General features: G+C 41.0%; 2 protein-coding genes across 2 annotated transcripts; one reads left to right on the top strand and one right to left on the bottom strand.

The window, feature by feature from the left end:
* The first annotated feature begins 593 nt into the window (after positions 1-593).
* gdi1 (GDP dissociation inhibitor 1) lies at positions 594-8,976 on the top strand. The gene is made up of 11 exons (XM_063463603.1): positions 594-885; positions 1,852-1,959; positions 2,138-2,237; positions 2,969-3,103; positions 3,189-3,387; positions 3,567-3,698; positions 3,782-3,881; positions 4,027-4,198; positions 4,845-4,989; positions 5,107-5,161; positions 6,154-8,976. The coding sequence occupies exons 1-11, from the start codon at positions 841-843 to the stop codon at positions 6,304-6,306; spliced, it is 1,344 nt and encodes a 447-aa protein (XP_063319673.1). The 5' UTR covers positions 594-840; the 3' UTR covers positions 6,307-8,976.
* A 233-nt stretch (positions 8,977-9,209) lies between these two features.
* On the bottom strand, positions 9,210-19,982 carry itih6 (inter-alpha-trypsin inhibitor heavy chain family member 6). The gene is made up of 15 exons (XM_063463787.1): positions 19,923-19,982; positions 18,250-18,404; positions 16,424-16,534; positions 16,038-16,288; positions 15,649-15,818; positions 15,433-15,549; positions 15,135-15,306; positions 13,433-15,010; positions 13,254-13,286; positions 12,122-12,139; positions 11,965-12,012; positions 11,671-11,736; positions 11,467-11,580; positions 11,002-11,385; positions 9,210-9,817 (listed from the first exon to the last, which is right to left on the bottom strand). The coding sequence occupies exons 1-15, from the start codon at positions 19,980-19,982 to the stop codon at positions 9,555-9,557; spliced, it is 3,540 nt and encodes a 1,179-aa protein (XP_063319857.1). The 3' UTR covers positions 9,210-9,554.
* Between the last annotated feature and the right edge of the window lie 679 nt (positions 19,983-20,661).

Genomic DNA, 20,661 nt, shown 5'->3' with positions numbered 1-20,661 from the left:
ATTTACTTAAAAAAAGAGGCCTAAATGCTTGTTTAGCCACTTTGCAGAAAGGTTATACAAATCTTTTGCAGCACTACTTTAATTGTAACACTTTATTAGGAGACAGGACTGCAGAAAAGACACTTTTCTTTAACAATATTTAAATCCGATCAAACATTACGATCCCCTGCCTTACTCCTGGTCCCCCACCCCACACCCCCTGTACCACCCCGTTAAAAAAAGAAAGAAGAAAAGCTTGGAAACACCCCTGCTGTAAAGGCCTGAGTGCGTGCGCTCAGTCAGTGAAAGCAACTCCCATCCACACAGCTGTGGCAGCGGAAGGATATCTCTGCCTTCATCCACGCAACGCTGCGCCTACAACTGGGAAGGAAAGATAGAATAAGAAATTAGAGAACACAAACATTGTGGTTTCAAAATGGCCCAAAACAAAAGCCAAACTCCACAACAGCACAGTCCGTGTGCACAATAAACTATCGCCAAAGCCGGCTCAAAGCGGCGTCTCCCGCTTTGCAGCTTGAGTCCATTGTGTGGCAGGATGGGAAATAGGGAAGGAGGATGCGCACTATTTGCCGACGCGCAGTGACATTGTTCTAGACTGCTCCACGATCAGGGCCATCTTTGGTCGTCCTCGCCGGTGACAGTGTGACTGTGTATTCCATTGGTCATTTATACCCAATGATTAATAAATAATATTTAACTTTGAAGAGCAATTTAAAGGACCTGTGCAGAGACAGTGAGAGACAGTTACCCGGTTTGTGGACTAACCAATTTTATTTGCTTTCAATACCCTTCATTTCTCAAGGCAAAAAGAGGGCGAGACGGGAGAGGCGGTGAGACAACATGGATGAGGAATATGATGTGATCGTTTTGGGCACCGGACTCACAGTGAGTAGTCAAGCTTCGTTTTGTCTGCACAGAAACACACCGAATTGATTGTGTCAGCTTCCCAAATGACGGTTTTAGCCAGACCAGAGGCCCGCTATCCTCTATCCTAGCCAAAGAGTGAAAGCCCCTTGCATCCCGGCGTGCGTGTCACATTAGAAATTTATCATAAGAGATGCGCTTTGGAAATAAACCGCACCAGCTGATCTGCTTCTACACGACGAGAAGCAGATAGTTCCTCGACCGGGAGTTGTTTGCTTTCCCAGAGTCACAGCCGGCTCAGTGTTGTGTTACACCCAGCAGCATCTTTTAGGCGTAACCCTACAGTGTGTCATGGTCCTCTTTGCATAGGCAGGCCTCCATCCTGAGGTTGGCGCAGGCCTGAGCTCCGGTTTATTAAATGACAGAGCTTTTCACTGCTGCCACTATCGCCGCACTTTCCTTTCATTCATCACACCCTCTGCGGCAGAAGTGCGCTTTCTGTGCTATTCTCCCAGCTCTTTGCAGACACGGAAGCGGATATTCTGGTAGTTTTATAAATGGAATCAAATACGACGATGCATATCCACAGAATTTTTCTTTTTTATGTAATACATTTTTAATAACATTATTACTATCATTATTATTATTATTGTTGTCGTAGCTACGTTGTTAAGACAATCACGCATGCGTACATCTTTTCCACTGTCCCCCGCATCCTTCTGTCAGAACCTCCTTACTTCCATTTACATTCAGTGTCTAAACTAAGCGGCGTGCTTATCTCTAATGATATGCTGTAAAAAGGTCTAGACCAAATACTAGAAACATTTCTCATCTTGACAACTTAAACTACACCCCTCAATGAATGATTCAACACATCTCTAAAACACTGGAGCCTTGACAAGAGAAGGATTTATTATAGGGCTGTTTTTTACCTAGGAGTTATTGATGTGATTGATGTGTTGGATAAATAAATCCGTTTTCGTGCAGGAATGCATTCTGTCTGGGATCATGTCCGTGAATGGCAAGAAGGTTCTGCACATGGACCGAAACCCTTACTACGGTGGGGAGAGCTCTTCCATTACACCCCTGGAGGAGGTAAGGACTTCTGGGATCTATAAAACCAATCAATAAACTTTTAATGTTTCTCAGTATATCTCATTTTACTTCCAGTCCCATCTGTCACCCTTTTACTGTCTTCATTTGCTAACTGCTTTATCCTCTGTAAAGCCTCAGATTCAATGGGCCTCACAGACTTTCCTGTCCTTTTCCACAGCTGTACAAGCGCTTCAGTCTGCCAGATACCCCACCTGAGTCAATGGGCAGAGGACGTGACTGGAACGTTGACCTCATACCCAAGTTTCTCATGGCCAACGGTTAGAATCCTGTTGCTAATTATATAAAGAAATGCCATAAAAGTTAGCACGTGATAAGTACACAAGAGCCAAAGGGCTTTTCAGACTATTCAACAGGGTAATTCTGGAGCTTAATACTGTAACTGCAGAATGCTTTAATTCTTCAGAGTTGGTCACACACTAACTGCTTGTTTAGGTGACTCTAGAGACCCTGCAATGTAACCTATTTAAGTGGCCAACACCTTTGCCAGCATTAATGCTTGTGGGTGGTGTTTTACCATGTCCTGGTGTTTTATAAGCAGTGCCATTCGTGACAGGAATAAAATGCTGGGACTTTTTTCTCTCCTGGCCTTTAATCTTTGTTCCAATCAGTATTTTTTCAGAGGCCATCATATTTGTATTTATTCTAGTAATTTTTAAAATCCCCCACCAGGAATCTGATGACATTTCTGAGTTCATACATTAAGGCGGTGGCTGTTGTCCTCTTAGCGATCCATTCAAAAACTAGGGTAAAAAAGTAGCTGGAAATGCATAGGAGGAATCGACCAGACTAAGCAGGCGAAATACAATAGCTGCGGGATTTGTTAACGCGACATATAGTTATATTTCCTGGGAGGTGCACGTCATGTTACAGCATGTTATGTCGTAGGCTTTCAAGGGATTTGTGGTTATGTTGTATATGTAGTGTGGATTTAACACAGAGCCATAAATCCCCTGTAAGATGTTGCGTGTGTTTGCCTCCCTGATTGCAGGTCAGCTTGTAAAGATGCTGCTATACACAGAAGTGACACGGTATCTGGACTTTAAAGTAGTGGAAGGCAGCTTTGTCTACAAAGGAGGAAAGATCTACAAGGTGCCATCAACTGAGACTGAGGCACTAGCTTCAAGTAAGTCACCTGAACGTTGTCTCATCACGTTTTGCACGCGATGACGTCGACAGTAGAGTGCTGAAACCTCGGTTTGAATTCACAGATCTGATGGGAATGTTTGAGAAGAGGAGGTTTCGAAAGTTTTTAGTCTTTGTGGCCAATTTTGATGAGAATGACCCCAAGACCTTTGAGGGCGTGGACCCCAAAACCACAACGATGAGGGATGTTTACAAGAAGTTTGACCTCGGTCAGGATGTCATTGACTTCACTGGCCACGCCCTGGCCCTCTACAGGACAGATGAGTAAGAACAACATCACCCATCATCAACCGTTTAATTGTTTATTTCTGCTTAATGTCACAGTTGCATGCTTTCAAATATGAGTCACAGATGTTCTTATCAGGGAATACCAAGGGTTTATTGTTATTATGTGCTTAAACAGATACTAATGGGGTTCTCACATTGCTTTTGCTCCACTTCAGCTATCTTGATGTTCCTTGTTTGGAGACGATCAACCGTATCAAACTCTACAGTGAATCACTGGCACGGTATGGCAAGAGCCCTTATCTCTACCCCCTCTATGGTCTGGGAGAACTGCCACAGGGCTTTGCCAGGTATTTTAACTTAAATTAAACTTATGTCATAACTATCAAAACCACTCCTCGAGTTAACGGATCGTACTCGTTTGTAATCTTAGGTTGAGTGCAATCTATGGAGGAACCTACATGCTGAACAAACCTGTGGATGAGATCGTGATGGAAGGTGGAAAAGTGATTGGAGTAAAATCTGAGGGCGAGGTAAAGCAGATTCTGCTTTATTGTCCACAGCTACGCAAGTTTAACAGTATCATTACAAATTTTAAAGTGGTTACGCCCAAGGTTTATTCAGCCAAATACACTTAGCCAGCAGACTCACATCATTACTGTCTCGTTCCCACTGCAGGTGGCTCGTTGTAAGCAGCTCATTTGCGACCCTAGTTACATCCCAGACCGTGTCCGTAAAGCGGGTCAGGTGATCCGTGTGATCTGCATCCTCAGCCATCCCATCAAAAACACTAATGATGCCAATTCCTGTCAGATCATCATTCCTCAGAATCAGGTTAATCGCAACTCAGGTGAGCAATATTTTCTATATTCAATATTTCTGCTTTTTATTCTTCAAAGAAATGGTGCAGATTTAGTCCCCTACAGATTAAATTTAGATTATTTTTTAACATCCCTAATCAATAAACATCAGACTCCATGTTAAATGTGACAAACTAGAAGTGATGAGATCTGCAGTTGCCCTCCACGGTGCCTTTTAGCACCTTTCTGCTAATTGTTTCAGTTGTACTGTTTTGATTTACTATCACCGTTACTCACCTGATTTAAACAGTAAAGTTGGAAAAAATGAAAGAAGGAAGGAAAAATAATCACTATAGACAACTTGCTTGACAAGAAGAAGAAGAAAGACAATTTAAAAAAGTAACTGGCGCATATACTGGAGCAACCCTGAGATTTTTTTTGTTAAAAAGTTATGGAAACAAAAGCAAAGCTAAAGGAAACGAGATATTAGACACACAGCAGGTGGCTAGAAACATGACTCCAGATGAATGCTTATATAAACAGGCAACTGTTTACTCAACTGGGAAGATAACATGTCAGTGTGTATACAGCTCGTTCCTGCTGCCTCCAAGTGGACAAAAACGTCAATTAATCCAGCTTTAAGTTAACTCTTGATTTAAGCATCTCTTCCTGTTAACTCCTTTGTCTGTTCTTTAGACATCTATGTGTGCATGATCTCCTATGCTCACAACGTGGCGGCCCAGGGGAAGTACATCGCTATTGTCAGCACCACAGTGGAAACCAGTGAACCTGAGAATGAAATTGAGCCAGCTCTGGAGCTGCTGGAGCCCATCGACCAAAAGTCAGTCCCACATTTTACTTGTTGCTTATTCAAATTCATGTATGTTTATAGTTACATGAGGGGGGGGGGGGGGGGATGTATATATAACTGGGATAACTCACATTTTTTTCCCCACAGGTTTGTGGCTATTAGCGACCTTTATGAGCCCACAGATGACGGTACTGAGAGCCAGGTGAGACATTTCTTCCAAGGGTAACATCCAGAAAAAATATTGTATTTTATAAGATAACAAATTAATACGCTGTCACAACTAATACGGCTGCGTTGAAGGGTCAGTTGACCACTTTGTTGCAAAGAAATGTTGTACTAGATAGGTAATTATCATTCTATCATAGACTGTGCATAGAAGATGGCTGTAGTGATGATCTAGTGATGTCACTTGTATTGTGATCTCCTTTTTGGAAGCCTCAATTTTATGGACAACAGCTGGCCCGCTTGGTTATTTTGGACCCAGAAATGGATGAGAGTTTGCATTGCTTTCAAGTTAACAAGTTTGGTTAGCAAGAGGCACCCATAAACTGTATGAGCGCATAAAATAGATGCAGACACCTGCTAATTAGTGCTAAGTTCCATACAGAACGGTAGAATTCACTCACTAAATGCGCTATTTTTAAAACAATTAAATGCAAGATATTTGACAGTTAATTGTTTTAAAAATAGCCCAAAAGACCTTAAATAAAGCCCAGATTTGTTTCTGCTCTAAAATGTTAGCATAGGAGGCTGTGGGGATTGACTCACTTTTGAAGCCAGCTTGTATGTGCACGTGAGGCGTTTAGGTGCCAGCTTGAAATTTTAGCTGCAAGCATCAGACTGCTCTAAACAATCAGATTCAGAGTTTTTTTTTCCTCTTGCCTCTGTATGATGTCACTGTGAGTGGATATCCCTAATATGTTCATATTAGACACAGAGCTGTGTTGTGTTTAAACCCTCTGTTTTCAGTCATTTACAAAGCTTTGTTAGGAGATGAGAGATAGATCTGCTTGTTTCAGACAGATGAACTGAGCAGGTGCACAGAGGCCTGGTATGACAATAAATAAGGATCATGCAAAGCTACTTTTGTAGATTTTTGAATAACAATGTGAAGCTGGAAATGAGCACTGCAGCCTCACAGACCTGCTAGCAATGCTGTAAATTCTAAGTCTTGTTATTTAACTTTTTCCTCAGATCTTCGCATCAAGGTCCTACGATGCCACCACTCACTTCGAGACCACTTGCAATGACATCAAGGACATCTACAAACGCATGACCGGGAGCGACTTTGACTTTGAGAACATGAAACGCAAACAGAACGATGTGTTTGGGGAGGATGAGCAGTGAGCTAGAGAGGGGGGGCTTCTGAGAGAGGGCAAGGCCGGGAAAGGAGGTGGATGCAAAACTGGAGGCAACGGGGCTTTCGGTAGAGGGCCGGGGCTGCCTAAACAGTGCTTTAAAAGCAAAATGGGTAAAATGTGAGAGTGGTGGAGAGGGTGTGCGTCTGAGCTTCTGAGCCTGTCTTCAGCCGTTTGCCTCCACCTCCTCGCGTCGCTCTCTCTCGCCCTCTCTTGGCACGCATTCAGACACATAAATGCTCACAGACACACACATACACACTTTTCAAATGCTCACATTCCCTTTCTCTGTCACTGAAAAGCAGGGTTGATATGGTTTTTCATTCCATTGTAGAATTTACAGTATAATCATGTCTTAACTATTATCATTAGAGGTGAATTTATTACTTGTTGTTGGCAATTTCCAAAGCATTTCATTCCTCCTGTAACATCTTTCTCCTCATATCAGAGGTTAGGTCGATGGAAGGTTGATGGCACCGAGAGGTCTCAACAGATAGCTCTGACATGAGAGATGTGTAACGGCTTAGTGTAGAATCCTCTGGAAGGGTCACCTCCAGTGGACGTGCATGCATCTTTTACACACAGTAGTATTGTACATAGATTCAAATGACACTGCGGTATGAAGGCTGGACCATTCCACGCATCACTCCTGTCAACCCTGCTTTCACTTTTCTCTTACTTGGTCTTTTACCTGTGTTTCTTCAATAGATGCCGCTCATTTTGGCAAAATCTGTTGGTCGGGCAAAAACAGAAAAAAACAAAACAAAAAAATGTGATGAAAAGTTACATATAAATGGGCTGTTCTGTCAGCTGATAGTGCTCACTTTGCAATGCTGTTGTGTTTCCTGTGCTAGCAGGCAAGCTAACCAGTGGCTACTAACTGTCAACCCCTCCCTCCTGAAAAAGAAAAACACACAAAAAAAAGTTTCTTTGTTTATCTCTGTTGTGTGATGTCAATTTTGAATTTAAATAGTTTACTTTCTAACACTTTAAATTATTGAAGAATTTTATTTCTATATGCTTGGTGCACATTTCACTGGCTGAAGTTATGAAGTTTACAGAGCAGAGGATGAAACCGTGGTCTTCAAGTTGAACATTTACGAAAAAAAGGGAACATTGGGGCAAAAAGGCATGGTGAGGATTTGTCTTGTGTTAGGTGAGGGTTTCTGTGAAGAGATCTGGAAGATTTTGAAATGGTGAAGAACATGTCGAGATGCGAGGAAATGTGCCGTGAGGATGAGAATGTATGTGAGGAGATTGTTGTTTTGGCGAAGTTTCACTTGCGGGGGAAGAGAGTGAAGACTGAAATTTCGGCTCTCAGTGGAAGCACCAGATTGTGTCTTGGTTGTTTCAACCCTTGTGTTTGTCATTGAGATAAGTCATTACCCTTGGGATTAAAACTCAGAAAAAAAATTGTAGTGTGACATAGAAGGAAAAGCAAGAAATTTTCAAAAGACTGTAGCATAACATTAGTATGAAAACACAGATCCAAGTGCCGCCCCATGAGAGTGAACCAAGATGCTTTTATTTGGTTGTAGCCTTAATTTTGGGTCTAATTCAAATGTTTGGACCCATTCAAAACATTGACTGCTTTGTTTTTACTAACATGTAGTGGGAGGCCAGTCTTGTGCCAAAACTGGTGATTCTGTTATTGGCAAAGCTTGCTGACATTAAAAGTTTGGTGGTGTATGTTGCTCTGCAGAGCTGGCTGAACACTATAGAGAGGATGCTGTTTCCTACCAAGTCAGAGGTGTTATTGTACACCTGAGACAGTTCCTCATATCTCTGCAGTGCACACTCACAGTCAGATTGATATGTGGCTTGGCTCGTTATGGATCAAAGCAAACACGAGATGCTACCATTTTACTTTACTGAAAACTGAAGCGGTTCCATTTCACTTTATCCACCGCGACCACCGCCTTGACAACTCTAAACAAAGTTATCGCGTCTGGGGTGTTGACGTGTCTTATCTTTGAGCTCTATTTATTTGAATTTCGCTGACGTATTGTGGAAGGGTTTACGTCAAATGCTGAATATGCTATGCTAATAGTTTACGTTCTGATGATAAAATGGATTTGAAACGTTATGCACACCGATTTCTTTTGTTTGTTTATTTGCTGTGTCATGTGTTATGTTTACCTGATTTAGTGATCATTCCAGTGTTGCATCAGGATTTAATGATTATTAGCATTCCTAAGAAACAGGTTTTGATGGAGGGACAACAGCAGCAGTCATAGATCTGGAGTCAAAATCGATACAGCTGTGTGTTCACACTGTGCGTCATTCAACATTGTGTGTGCTCTTCATCCTGGAAACACATTATCTGGTAATAACTGGAATACTGTTTACTTCTTGAACATAGATATATCTGAAGCCCCCCACCCACCCTTCCTCAGCATCAGATACTATCCTCTTTTTTTATTTATTGAAAACAAAAGCCTCATGTGTGGCTGTACTGTTTAGTATGGCCTTTGAAAACCACTATTGACAAATATCCCTTGAAATTGACAAAAGAAATAGACTGAGTAGTAGAAAACTTACTGTCCTTGTTTGATCACTAGTATGTGAACAATGCCTAATGTCTTGTGTAACAAATAAAATGAATTAAACTATGAATGAAATGACAGAAAAATAAAAAGCACATGGCAAACCTGGAAAAGACTGATTTGTGTTGCTTATTAAAGATGCAATGCTGACACGGGAAGTTTATCTATACACACATACATACATTAATGTTTTATATACACTTGTACTAAAAATGCAACTTATTGAATTACACTATGATTACAAGTGATTCTGAAAGAGAGCTTTTGACTATCAAAAATTCAATCATAAAATATAAGAACAATCTGATAAACAACTTGTAAACAGGGTTGTTTTGCAAGACATTTTGGAGCATGCGCAAACTGCTGCAGCAACCATTGGATATTTTGTAGTTGCCATGCGACCAGGAGTACATTGCGTCTCTGTCATAGATACGAAGCATGAAGCTTGAATCTGGTTCAAATTGGAGATGGAACAGGGGCACCATTCAATCCTTTGCTGTATGTACTTCTTTATAGGAAACTTTTCTTTGCAGTCTGTAATCTGTCCCACCCTTCCAGAATACCATTCAGGCAACTAACCCAGTTGGATCCCAGCTTTGGTTCATCCTTTTGTGATAACCGATCCACATTACCTGCTGTGACTTGAGCTGTGCAGCAAACAGACAACATGGAGTAAATGACTCGGCTAGAATTACACATGATTCACCACGTAGCTCTCATACGAATGACCCAGTAGTCTCTCTATCTCTGTCTTGGGCACCACCCAGCAGCTGCTTCGGTGGCGTTTTTGCACCGAGTCCTTCAGCGTCTTGTCTTGCAGGGTAACTGGCATTTGCTCTGATCCCCACCTCAGGATCCCCCTGGCCAGAATTTCTTCCTTCTTAACTAGATGAAGACCTTCATCCACGTGGTCTTTCACCACTGTTATATTAATGTCAGCGTGCTGAAACTGGCCTGCAGATGGATAAAGGACAGAAATGATGAGAAGTAACAACTTAAACTCGCTTCCTGTATTCATCTATAAATTTGAGGTATCCGATTATTATTTTTTGACACTTGATTGATATATGGCTTGAGTAAATAAGCACGTTTGATTGCTCTATTTATCATTTACATTTAACACTAAGATCATAGACTGTACATAAAAGATGGAAAGTGTCTCTGAGTCTAAAAAGTAAGGCCTCCTGTAGTGTGGTACATTCTTTTGTTAAAAATTCTAAAATCCATGTGTACAAGAGATTGTTTACATAATGCTTGTTTGGTATATTACAAAACAGTCATCATCACATCAAGTGCTAGAGTTGGCCTACTTTGTGGTTGACAAGTCAACACTGTATGAATATGCAGCAGCCCCCATTTTCACTGTCAGGTCCACTACATTATTAATGATGCATCATACTTCAAAAAACTATGATGATGAAATGCTTTAAATGGTAAAACAGTCAAATAAAATAGAAAAAATGGCCAACAAGAGGCTTCAAAGTAATGGTAATGGTGGCTACATAAGCTTTTATATAGAGTCTATGATTAAGCAAAGAGACATACTAACCCCAAATCCCATTAGCTCCTTAGACTACCTTAACCTGGATGACTGAGAACCTACGCTGACACTTACGGTTGCGATGGGATTTAAACATTTGTAGCATTCCTTAACTGAGGTTTGGGTTGCCAATTGTAGAAATGAGAAAGGTTGTATATTAAACTGTTGACAATGAGGTTTGCAGGTTTTTTTTTCTAGTAATCAGATCAGGAAAGAGACATTGATCCTGAATATTTTTATTTATTTGCTATTTATTTTTATTACATTAAAGGGAACTATTGGCTGAGATGAAACATCTTCCAGAAAACTAAAGAAGTCCAGTCGTCTTCTTTTTTTAAGCTCATAACACTGAGTACAAACAACTCTCTTTCTATAACTGATGTCACAGATATCAAGAAATGAAAATTTAATGTTGTGGCCAGCTTTCTTTTAAACCACTGGACACAATAGCTAACAGTGTAGTATTTAAAATGGTTTTATAAGTGGGAGCTTTTATCTGCAATTAAGTATTTTAAGTGTTTTATGGCATATGTACCAAAACAAAACAACATATTCATTTTCAGTGGAAGCTGACTGTAAAAAGCTTCAGTGTACGCACCCAGAAGGCCTTGTGTGGAGTCAGAAAGCCCTCCCCCATCCGTGATGTAAAAACCCAGGTGAGCCAACTGCAGGTAGCTTGGATGTTTATAATGATGGAACAGGACCAGGAACTGCACGCCCTCTGCCAGCTCGATCCAGCAGCTCTGGTGGTTGTCCACAGTAACAGTCACACCTTGCCTCGTCACTGATCCCTGCTGATTGATGGGAAGCATATCCCGTCCTTCACCTTCCACGACTACAGCGTCCAGCGTGAATGTGATCATGACGTCACCAGAGTTGCCCGTGACCGCGGAGATTGTGAGCTGGTCAAAGTAGTTTCTCAAACGGTCTTCAACACCATCTTTGGAGGGAGCCCCCATTAGGTGGCCATCGACAATGATATCTTGAAGAGAAAGGAGACATATGTAGACGTTTAAACACCAAAATTACAGTGTCAGATTATAGATCTTATTGCTCTGCATACTTCTCTCTGGGTCTTCCAGCAGTCTGAGAACATCATTAGCCCTGCCATCTACTGTGAAACACAGGTTCTGGTGAAGCTTTGCCAGTTGGACCACAAAATGAGGATCTCCATCAACTACAAAAGATAATATTTAGGATAAACATTAACTACTGAAATTACTTTAAGGGCATACTAAAGAGAAAATAAATAAAATGTTGACTCAACCTGATGAGGAGAATCCCCTGATGGCTCCCATTTTGGGTTGAGGCTCTAAAAACATAAGACATTCAGCTAAAGGACAAACCTCCTCACTCCCAAGCACTGAAACCAATGACAGGACTGTATTGCAAGCAGCATCTTTACAGTTAATGACTTTATATGCAGCTTTTGGATTCTCAAAATACTCACCAAAAGTGTCAGTAATATACCCTGAAAATAAGTCAGACACATATTGTAAAGAAACATTTCAGGTCGTAGGTGAGAGTAGAGTATTGCTTCCAATACACATTGAAAACTTACAGTTATCTTGATCGTCATCATAATCATATTCATAGGTTGCATCATAATCTGAGAAATGGAAACAATGGATAAAAAGCAGGTTCACTTCACACTTCTGCTCACCAAAGGAGCTGATTTTAGAAATAACAGAATACAATGATTTAATCATGATGCTTACCTTTCACGAGGTCAATATCTATTTAATAGAAAAGAGATGCAAATTATTACTGATTTATATTCTTCTCCTGTGCTGCATATGACAAGTTGTCATGGTGTATTTTAACAGCTAGATAATGTTACTGAATCTAACAACGGTGTTTAAGAATGATTTTCAGGTGCATTTATCTGACAGCTATAGGTACAGTATTTTAAAATGCAAATTTATCTATTTAAATTTATTAATACAATTATAAAATATGTTTTTTTTCTTCAACACTGAAAATAAAGCATTTCTTTAGTTCTTTAAAGCGAACATTTCCACCAGAGAATAATTTCCCCTCCAATGTTGTCAGATGCTTTAATTTCCAGAGACAATTTTATGAAGGGCAACTATTATACTCAATTATCACTTTCTATTTTTTTTATATCCTATTTGTCCATCCCTCTTTCTTTGTCTTTGGATGAACTCGGGCAAAGTGCGGCATTTCTTTTTTTTCCCCAAAATTTCCTGCTTTCGATAATACAGGAAAAATGTACAACAACACAACAGCATCAGCTGAGTTCTTCAGTGACCTGCAGTAAGCTGAGCTTCCTTTGCCATACTGAACCAGGAAATTGGTCCTGGTATGAAATAAAGATACCCAAAGAGTGAACAGGATGTCAGCATTTAGCATATCTGACCACTACAGTATGTTCACTATGTACAAGAGTTTCATTTTGTGCATCATAGTTTTTTTTTTTTATTAAACTTGTCCATAATCTCGAGTGTGCCCTAACTTTTTAGTCCTGCCCACTTGCAGTGAACCCTTCTGTTTGTGAGGTGCTGCCAGTCAAGGGTTTTTTTTTGCCTTTAATCAAAGCGTGTATTAACTGATTTCAGATAGCAGATAAATTAAAGAGCTGTGTCAAGGTCCAGTATAAGATGAACAGGAATTATTCTAAACTTAGAATTATGCTGACCTACTCTAGAATCCAAGAATAAAAGTACAGGGCACTACAATAGGTCCCCTTTAAGTAAATTATATTCTAGTATATGATATAACTATTACTACTAGCTCCAGTATAAACAGGTACAAATCTATACAAATATATACAAATAGCGTTTTGACTAACAAAGCGTTTGGTATTATAGAGAGGAAATCCAGTTTTACCTCGTCTTTGAATTTGAATGGAAGAAGAGACATCTAGTGGAGAGACAAAAACAGTTCAATAAATGATAAACAAACAGTCTACTGCTCATCATCCACCTTATAACTCCCAGGTTGCAAAAAAAAGACTTTGACTGTGAATTAGGCTCAGCACACAACAGATGAGATGAGGTGTAACCTACCCAGAAGCTGTGCTGCCTCCCACAGTTGTTCCCCATCTGTTACACCAGGCATGGGAGCAAAGGTAGCTGACACTAGGGTGGCAATCCTCAGGTCTGTGTCCACATTTGAGTTTGTGTTGTTGTTTTCCACTGCTGGAGCTGGGGCTGGAGTGGGAGAGGTTAATGTAGATGACAACTGAGTGAGGGAAGGAGTGCTTTTGGGCAGGTGAGCATATGGAGCAGACGAGGTGCTGTTCTCTGCTCTTAGAGTCACTTTGACAGGAGGGAGAGCTGTCCGTGCTGTACTGGGTAGGGGGGCAGGGTTAGTTCTGCCTGAACTTAGTGGTGGTGAGATACTGGTGGTGAATGTCAGCATAGGGGTGGTTGTGGGCGTATTTGGTTTCTTGGCATTGGGCAGGGGAGTGGAGACCTTTCCAGGTGCAGGAGGTGGTGCTGTTTTTAAAATTTTTAGCAGAGAAGTGGGTATCTTTCCAGCTGGAGGAGGAGGAGGAGACATTTTCAGGCCATTATGGGAAGGAGTGAGCTTTTTAGCAGAGAATGGTGCAGGGGCTGTTTTCATAGAGCTCGGGCTTGAGGTTGTAGCTGCTTTTTTGGATGATGTAACCACTGATGTTTTGGGGGGTTTTAGGGTATTTGGAGGTGACTTAGGCAGGCCTGGATTTAACTTCTTATGCTTAGGGTTAGGTGGTGAGCTGGCCTTCTTTGCTACACCAGCAGCTGACATTTTGGTTGTAGCTGTAGTTGTTGCTGTTGTGGTTATAGTGGCAGCTGTGGTGGGTTCTGGAGTGGTTGGACTTTGAGTTGCTTCATCTTCATCTGGCTTAACTACAACTAAAGAAGTGACTGGTGTAACAAAGTTATATTTGAGGGAGAGGTTGGTTGCTTTATCTGTTAGCAACTTTTGAGTTGCAGGATCAGTAGAATTCAGTTTAGCCAGTAGAAGCTCTTTGATAGTGAAATATGCCCAGAGGCGATGAACAAAGCTGGATATCCCTTCTAAATCTCCCGAACACTCTAGTGAATCTGTAGTAACATTTTCTTGGGAAATAAACACGTCGTTCTCCAGCTTCATTTGCTGCTTTGAATCTATAGCTGAGACTAGCACCTTTAAATCTTTGACCCCGGTCTTAACTCTCCCAGTCACAACCAACTCAGATCCTTGGAAGTAGTTTGGAAAAAGGGAGTGGGTGACATCAAATGCTTGATCATCCAGATAAGACAGCTGTATGTCTGACAACAAAGGGCTAGCTACTTCATCATAGAAGCCCTTGAGCTGCAAGGCTGCATCTGCATCTTCATACACCATCCTGGCTACACCTCGGTTTTCCAGAGCCAGGCGTTTGAGAAGCAGGAAGTCTGCATCATCTCCAAAGGCAAGGCCAAACAGAGAGGCTGAGCCCAAAGCCTTCTTGGCATTACTGAGGATAGTCTCACTGGATGTGACTCCAATGGTTGCTTCCCCATCAGTGAGGAAAATTACCAGAGGAACACGATGAGATGAGGTGCGTCTGGAAGGGCCAGAGGATGGAGGATTGACAAGCTGGGCAGCTGAGAGCAGAGCTGCATTAATATTGGTCCCTGACACAAAGGAGTGGAAAAAGGAGAGAATTACTGTTGAAGGGACAAGTTTAACAATCAGCTGATGCAATGATTCAAATTGTCTACGATGCAGCAGTTCAGTCAGTATCAGTTTTGGACTCACATCCTTCTGCTATAATCCTCTTCACAAACTCTTTGGCTTCCCATACATTCTGCCGAGTTGCCCGCACCATTTTGCCTTTTTTCCAAGTGTGAACCTTGTCCGAGAAGGTGATGATGTTGAAGTGGTCTCCCTCTCTAAGGTCCCCAAGGATGGTGCTCATAGCTTGCTTTGTCTACTGACAGAAATTCTTGGAATTATTTACAGAAAACCGATGTTGCTGTCATATGTGAGCAAGTTTCTTCATCTTAAGACACTTAATACAGCTCTAGCCATCCAAATGAGCCTTTGTCCACTTTACCTGCTTTATCTTATTTCCTATCATTGAGCTACTGACATCAATGACAAATATAACATCCTTAGGAACCACAGGAAGTCCCCTAGGTGCAAAGTAATGCACAAAGTAGCCATCATACACCTGACAGTGAGTGAGAAAAGAGATTGTTAAAAGCAACCTTTGCTTCTATCGGTATTACATGTTTATAGTGTGACAAAGTCAGGAATGAAAGGTGCTGACCTGAACATCACCTATGAGGTCTTTTAGATCCACATCATATTGGATGATGAAATCAGCATTAAGACCGTTGGAAGAAATGCCCTTCTGTTGATTTAGAGTTGGAGTGTAGCGGACTCGAGCACACTCAGGACTCTGCTCGACATGAGTAGAGGCAGGGGCATCGGTATTAGCTGTAGGAAACAAGCCATAAGGTTGGACTCAAAACCAATAGAAGATAATCTACAAAATTTCCATCAAAGTAAGTAGACTTATTTGCATTTTTCTCACCAACCATTTAAGAATATACCATCCCTGTGTGGTATGAAATTACAGCCAGCAAAAACAAGACATTATGTTAAGTCAAATAATGCACATGTAAATATTCCGATGGCTAATTGTTCAGATTTTACCTTGAGCTGGGGTGTTGATGACCGCTCGGCTTGTCCTAAGAGGAAGGACCTTAAGAAAACTGATGCCTGTCCTCTCTCTTATACAGACATCTAATGTGAGGTTCTGGACAAGCTGACCGGGTCTCAGACCCAGAGTGAGCTCATAGCGGCCGAGCCGACGCTGTAACAGCTCCTCGTACGTCAGGAAGAAGGACACCCTAGCCCCTGATGGCACACTCACTGCAACACGAAATTTCTCAATTTCCCTCTCTCTGCAAAACCAAAGTTGTATTTCTGTAAATGTAGTATGATACTGCAAACATGGAAAAACTACCCCCCCAAAACAAAACATAATATTCTGCAGTTATCAAAGGTGTTAAAAAGTTTCAGTGTTCCCTAAGACTGACTTGGTAGCAACAAGTCCTGCTGTTTTTCCTTGCTTCTTAGCTGCGTCGTAAATTTTCCTGGCAGCAGCCCTTTCCTTCACCTGGGCCACATACACCTTGCCGCTGGAAGTGCTGATGGGAAAAGGAAAGAAGAAATACCTCTCTGTGTGACACACACGGGGATGTTAAACATGATTTGTTTTACTTTACACATCGTATTTCCACAGAAATTACAAAGCTGCCACACAAACTTGTATACATATCGAGTTCATACAACATGAAAAGGAGGTGAGGGTTATAAACAGGAAGAGTGGAAAAGAGTCATTTCCGTGTAAAAATAACAATAATGGAGCGAGAGAGCTCACAAGCTGATGATCCTCCAGGGGAGTGGCACTGTGTGCTACACCCAGCTAAATCCCAAGCAAAACCAGCGCTCAAAAATGAGATTAAATTCACACAGTGCACTTTCTAGGCATCGTGACCACTGCTGGCACGTGACAAGGTGCTAAATTAAGGTCAGGTCCACAGAACAAATATATCCAAAGGGAAAAAACATCAAGGGCTAACTAAAATAAACCCGCAGCCTTGAAGCGGGTCTTGTTTGAAAAGCAGAGCAGAATGGCATGAGAGAGCAGAGTGGAAAATGAAGGTGCTTATATTTATATGTGTGGCTGGCTGAGAGGGTGAAGGAACGGCTGTACGTCAGTGATCTACACATAGAGTTCTTAGTGTTGGAAGCCGAAATGCCAAAGAACTAACGCAATACATATACCACAACTTTTTTCCTCTGGGTATTTAGTGACATACAGGCAGTCTTATGAGTTCTGAATGTCTGTGTGAAAACATTTATGAATGCATGCAAGTCTGTGTGTGACAAGGAGTGAGAGAGAAATGTCAAGAATTATGGGTGCAAGAAGCTGTACAAGCTCCAAACTCACACATACTTAAAAAATTCAAGTCTAAATCCTCCTGTGTACACACACACACACACACACACACACACACACACACACACACACACACACACACACACACACACACACACACACACACACACACGGACAGCTGATGTAAGTGTGTGTCTATGCAGCATATCTGAACTGGCAAAGTGCCTTAGTAAACTGTGTGGGGGAGAAAGGCGAACTGGGCAAACTCCTATTAACTTTCGGACTGGGGTTTACAAAGCTTGGCATTCATCTGCCTTCAGGTTCCTCCTCCTCCTGACCTGCTTCCGCTCCCAAATTCAACTCCGGGTTTGCTGTTTGGCCTGCAGTGTTGACTTATTTGTCTTGTTTATATTTAGCATTTTTAAAGGAGAGTGGTTTTGAAACCTCTCAGTCATAAAATTATGCATCTACTCCAGACCAGAATTCTAGTTTCCTACTGCAAAAATGATCTACGCATGTACTAATTTCTACTAATTTGTCTCAAGTTTTACTTTATGATTCAGGCCACCAATGAAAACACTTACTTTTGTTCATTTCAATTTGCGTTATTGCACTATTCTCAAATGTGAGATACTCTACATATGTATATTGATACTGCATTTTTTTCTATTATTTGTATCTTATCTTCTCACTATATAGCAGATAAAAAGTGCTTTCTTCTTGCCCACTTTATAATGTGGGACTCAGTAGCTATGCGTTATTATATTTTAACCAATATATAGTAAACACTACTGGAAGACAGTTATTCAAAAGAGTGAGACACAGATTTGGTGCCGTTTCAGGCTTTTAAAGTAACAGCAAACAAGTAGAGAAGAAGTAAAGCAAACAGAACAGACACAGACACACTAACAAAGAAATGATACCATAGGTAGCAGACTTGATGATACTGGACTGACTTACATGGTGAAGTTAGAGATGAAAGCAGAGGAGGGCAGGTCCACCTCAAAGGCAGCCTCCTTAGTTATTGGGAGCTGGTTCCACACCGAACTCTGGACTGTAGTAACAGCATAGCGGGACACCACTGAACACTGAACAAGGTAGTCTGTCACCTTCAGCTGGAGACATAAAAAATAAGTGAATAACTTAAAGGTTGGAGAAGAAAGCATCAAACTGAAGGATTTACAGGAGATTCTCGTCACATAGTAGCAAAGCCCTGTTTTACTGTAAAAATACAAGACGTCAATCAAATCAACTGACTGCAAAAATAGAAATAAAAATAAATAAATTACAGTTTACTGTAGATTTGCCACCTGTATGAATCTTTCCCAGTTGCCACATTTACATTGATGCCAACGTTCAGATCTAGCTATAACAGCGAGCCATGCATATGAACTTATTGTCAATGTGCTGTCTTTGTTTTTCTTTTTTTATATATCACTGATTCTCCTGCATCAAGCCAGTGAAACAACACAAAGCAGTTCACTGCATGGTGTCTGTGCCCTCCTGTTGTTTACTTAGGGACTGCTGGCGCCTACTGAGACCAATATGGTTAATGCTGGCCACATTAGTGCAGGACAAGGCGACAGGCAGGGGGCAGAGACAGCCACATCAGGCTTCCACCTCAGTGGTATTTAGGAAAGCTGTGGTTTGTCCAAGAATTACTGTATGTCACCAGGGAACTGCAACAGACTGAAGTAACCTGAAGGAAAAATCCCACAGTGGAGTTACTGAAGATATCCTGAGAGGCAGCGGTGGTTGTTTTACCTGACTGTGAAGCTTGTTGTGCAGTTCAGGTTGTGCAACCAACAGAACAGAATAAAATCTGCACAGCTGTTAGAGCCACAGAACAGCCAATACCTAGCACTAATACAAAAAAATGCACAGACTTACCACTGGTTTTGTTGGTTTGCTTTGACGTTTTGCTCTCTGGAAAAGAAACATGGCACCACATAAAAAAACCCAAAAAACAAACCACACTAGTATTTTAAGTGCATTTAGGAAATGGCACATTTTGTAAGTGTAACAAGAGATTATTGGTTCAATAATTTGTCCAAAATGTCCCCTTTTGGAATCAATCTGTACAATCTTCCTGTGTGAGGGTTGGGTCAAGATTGAGTGTCATAACAGTTTGAATCAAAGTCATTCATGAATGGAGGGGAAGTGGAACTGGAAATAAATGCTTTCACTGTATGCAGGCCAGTTCAGGGTTTCGGTGTCCAATGTTAATTCAATACACTAGTCATTGCTGTGTCAATACATTACCAAATATCCTGTGTATTGGTGCGAAGCTAGCATAAACAAATAGCTGTAAGTGTGGAAACCCCCTAAAGAGAAAGTTACGCAACATTAATTATACGGGTTATAGAAAAATAGGACTATATAATAAGATCGTTTTTGGTGATCTTATTATATAGTCCTCCATTGTGCAAACTTTCACTTTAGGAAATATAGCTTTAATAAATTTTAAATATTTTGCAAAGAGTTGACTGAGATTTACTGGATTTAAATGAATGTTTTTGCATTTAAAATACATTAAATATAAAGCTCTGCGTCATTAATATTGTCATAATGCAATAGGGATGATATTTCAGAAAGCAGCATTAACTGTGTAATAAAAAACCCCAAAATCTTACCTGTAAATTAATATTCGTGCTAACTTTTGCGTCATAATCCTCTGATAATCCCTCTCGCATGTACAAAGTGAAGAAGACTAGAACACAGGGAACCTTTAAAAACATTTTGCCCTTAATAATTTAGACTTGGGGCTGAAAAATAAGGAAGTCGTCCAGTGGTCTCACGCTGACTGAAGCAAGCAGAGCACACGCCTGATTTTTACACTTTTTGCAGTGGGCAGTCCACCCCCTCTCTCACGTCACCTAAACTGCGGCTTTGATATGGACATAAAAATACATTCAGAAAGGAGCCAAACATCCGTGAGGTGTTGTGGAAGAAAAAATGCCAAAGAGAGTGAAGTTCATTTAGAAACCTGCACGAGTTTTCACGGAAAAGGAGGAGGCCGCTTCCAGCATGCATTCATGTATACTGGAAACTTTGGGGACTTAACGAGAACTTCAGGAAAACACCAAAACAGTCCCCCCTCTCCAGCTTCTGCGTAATAGCGCTCCTTAAAATAATCATAGTCGTATTTTTTTTCTAATTACTGCCAAATGTTTTCGTTTCACTCGAGCGACATTTCTCAAAGACCCATTATTTAAAAGGAAAAAAAAAAAGCAAAAAAAGCAAACAGTAACATTGGTCTTTAGGTATGTGGGAAGAATTTAGACTTTAATTGTTGCACGTGGCAATTGGAAGAATAAAACAAAGACTCCTGAATTTTAATGCGAATTTATTTTCTCACATGTTAGAGATAAT

The sequence above is a fragment of the Pelmatolapia mariae genome, linkage group LG20 (assembly GCF_036321145.2).
Source record: "Pelmatolapia mariae isolate MD_Pm_ZW linkage group LG20, Pm_UMD_F_2, whole genome shotgun sequence".
Classification (NCBI taxonomy): Eukaryota; Metazoa; Chordata; class Actinopteri; order Cichliformes; family Cichlidae; genus Pelmatolapia; species Pelmatolapia mariae.
Note: the sequence above shows the minus strand (reverse complement) of the source record. Positions and strands in the feature narration are given on the sequence as shown.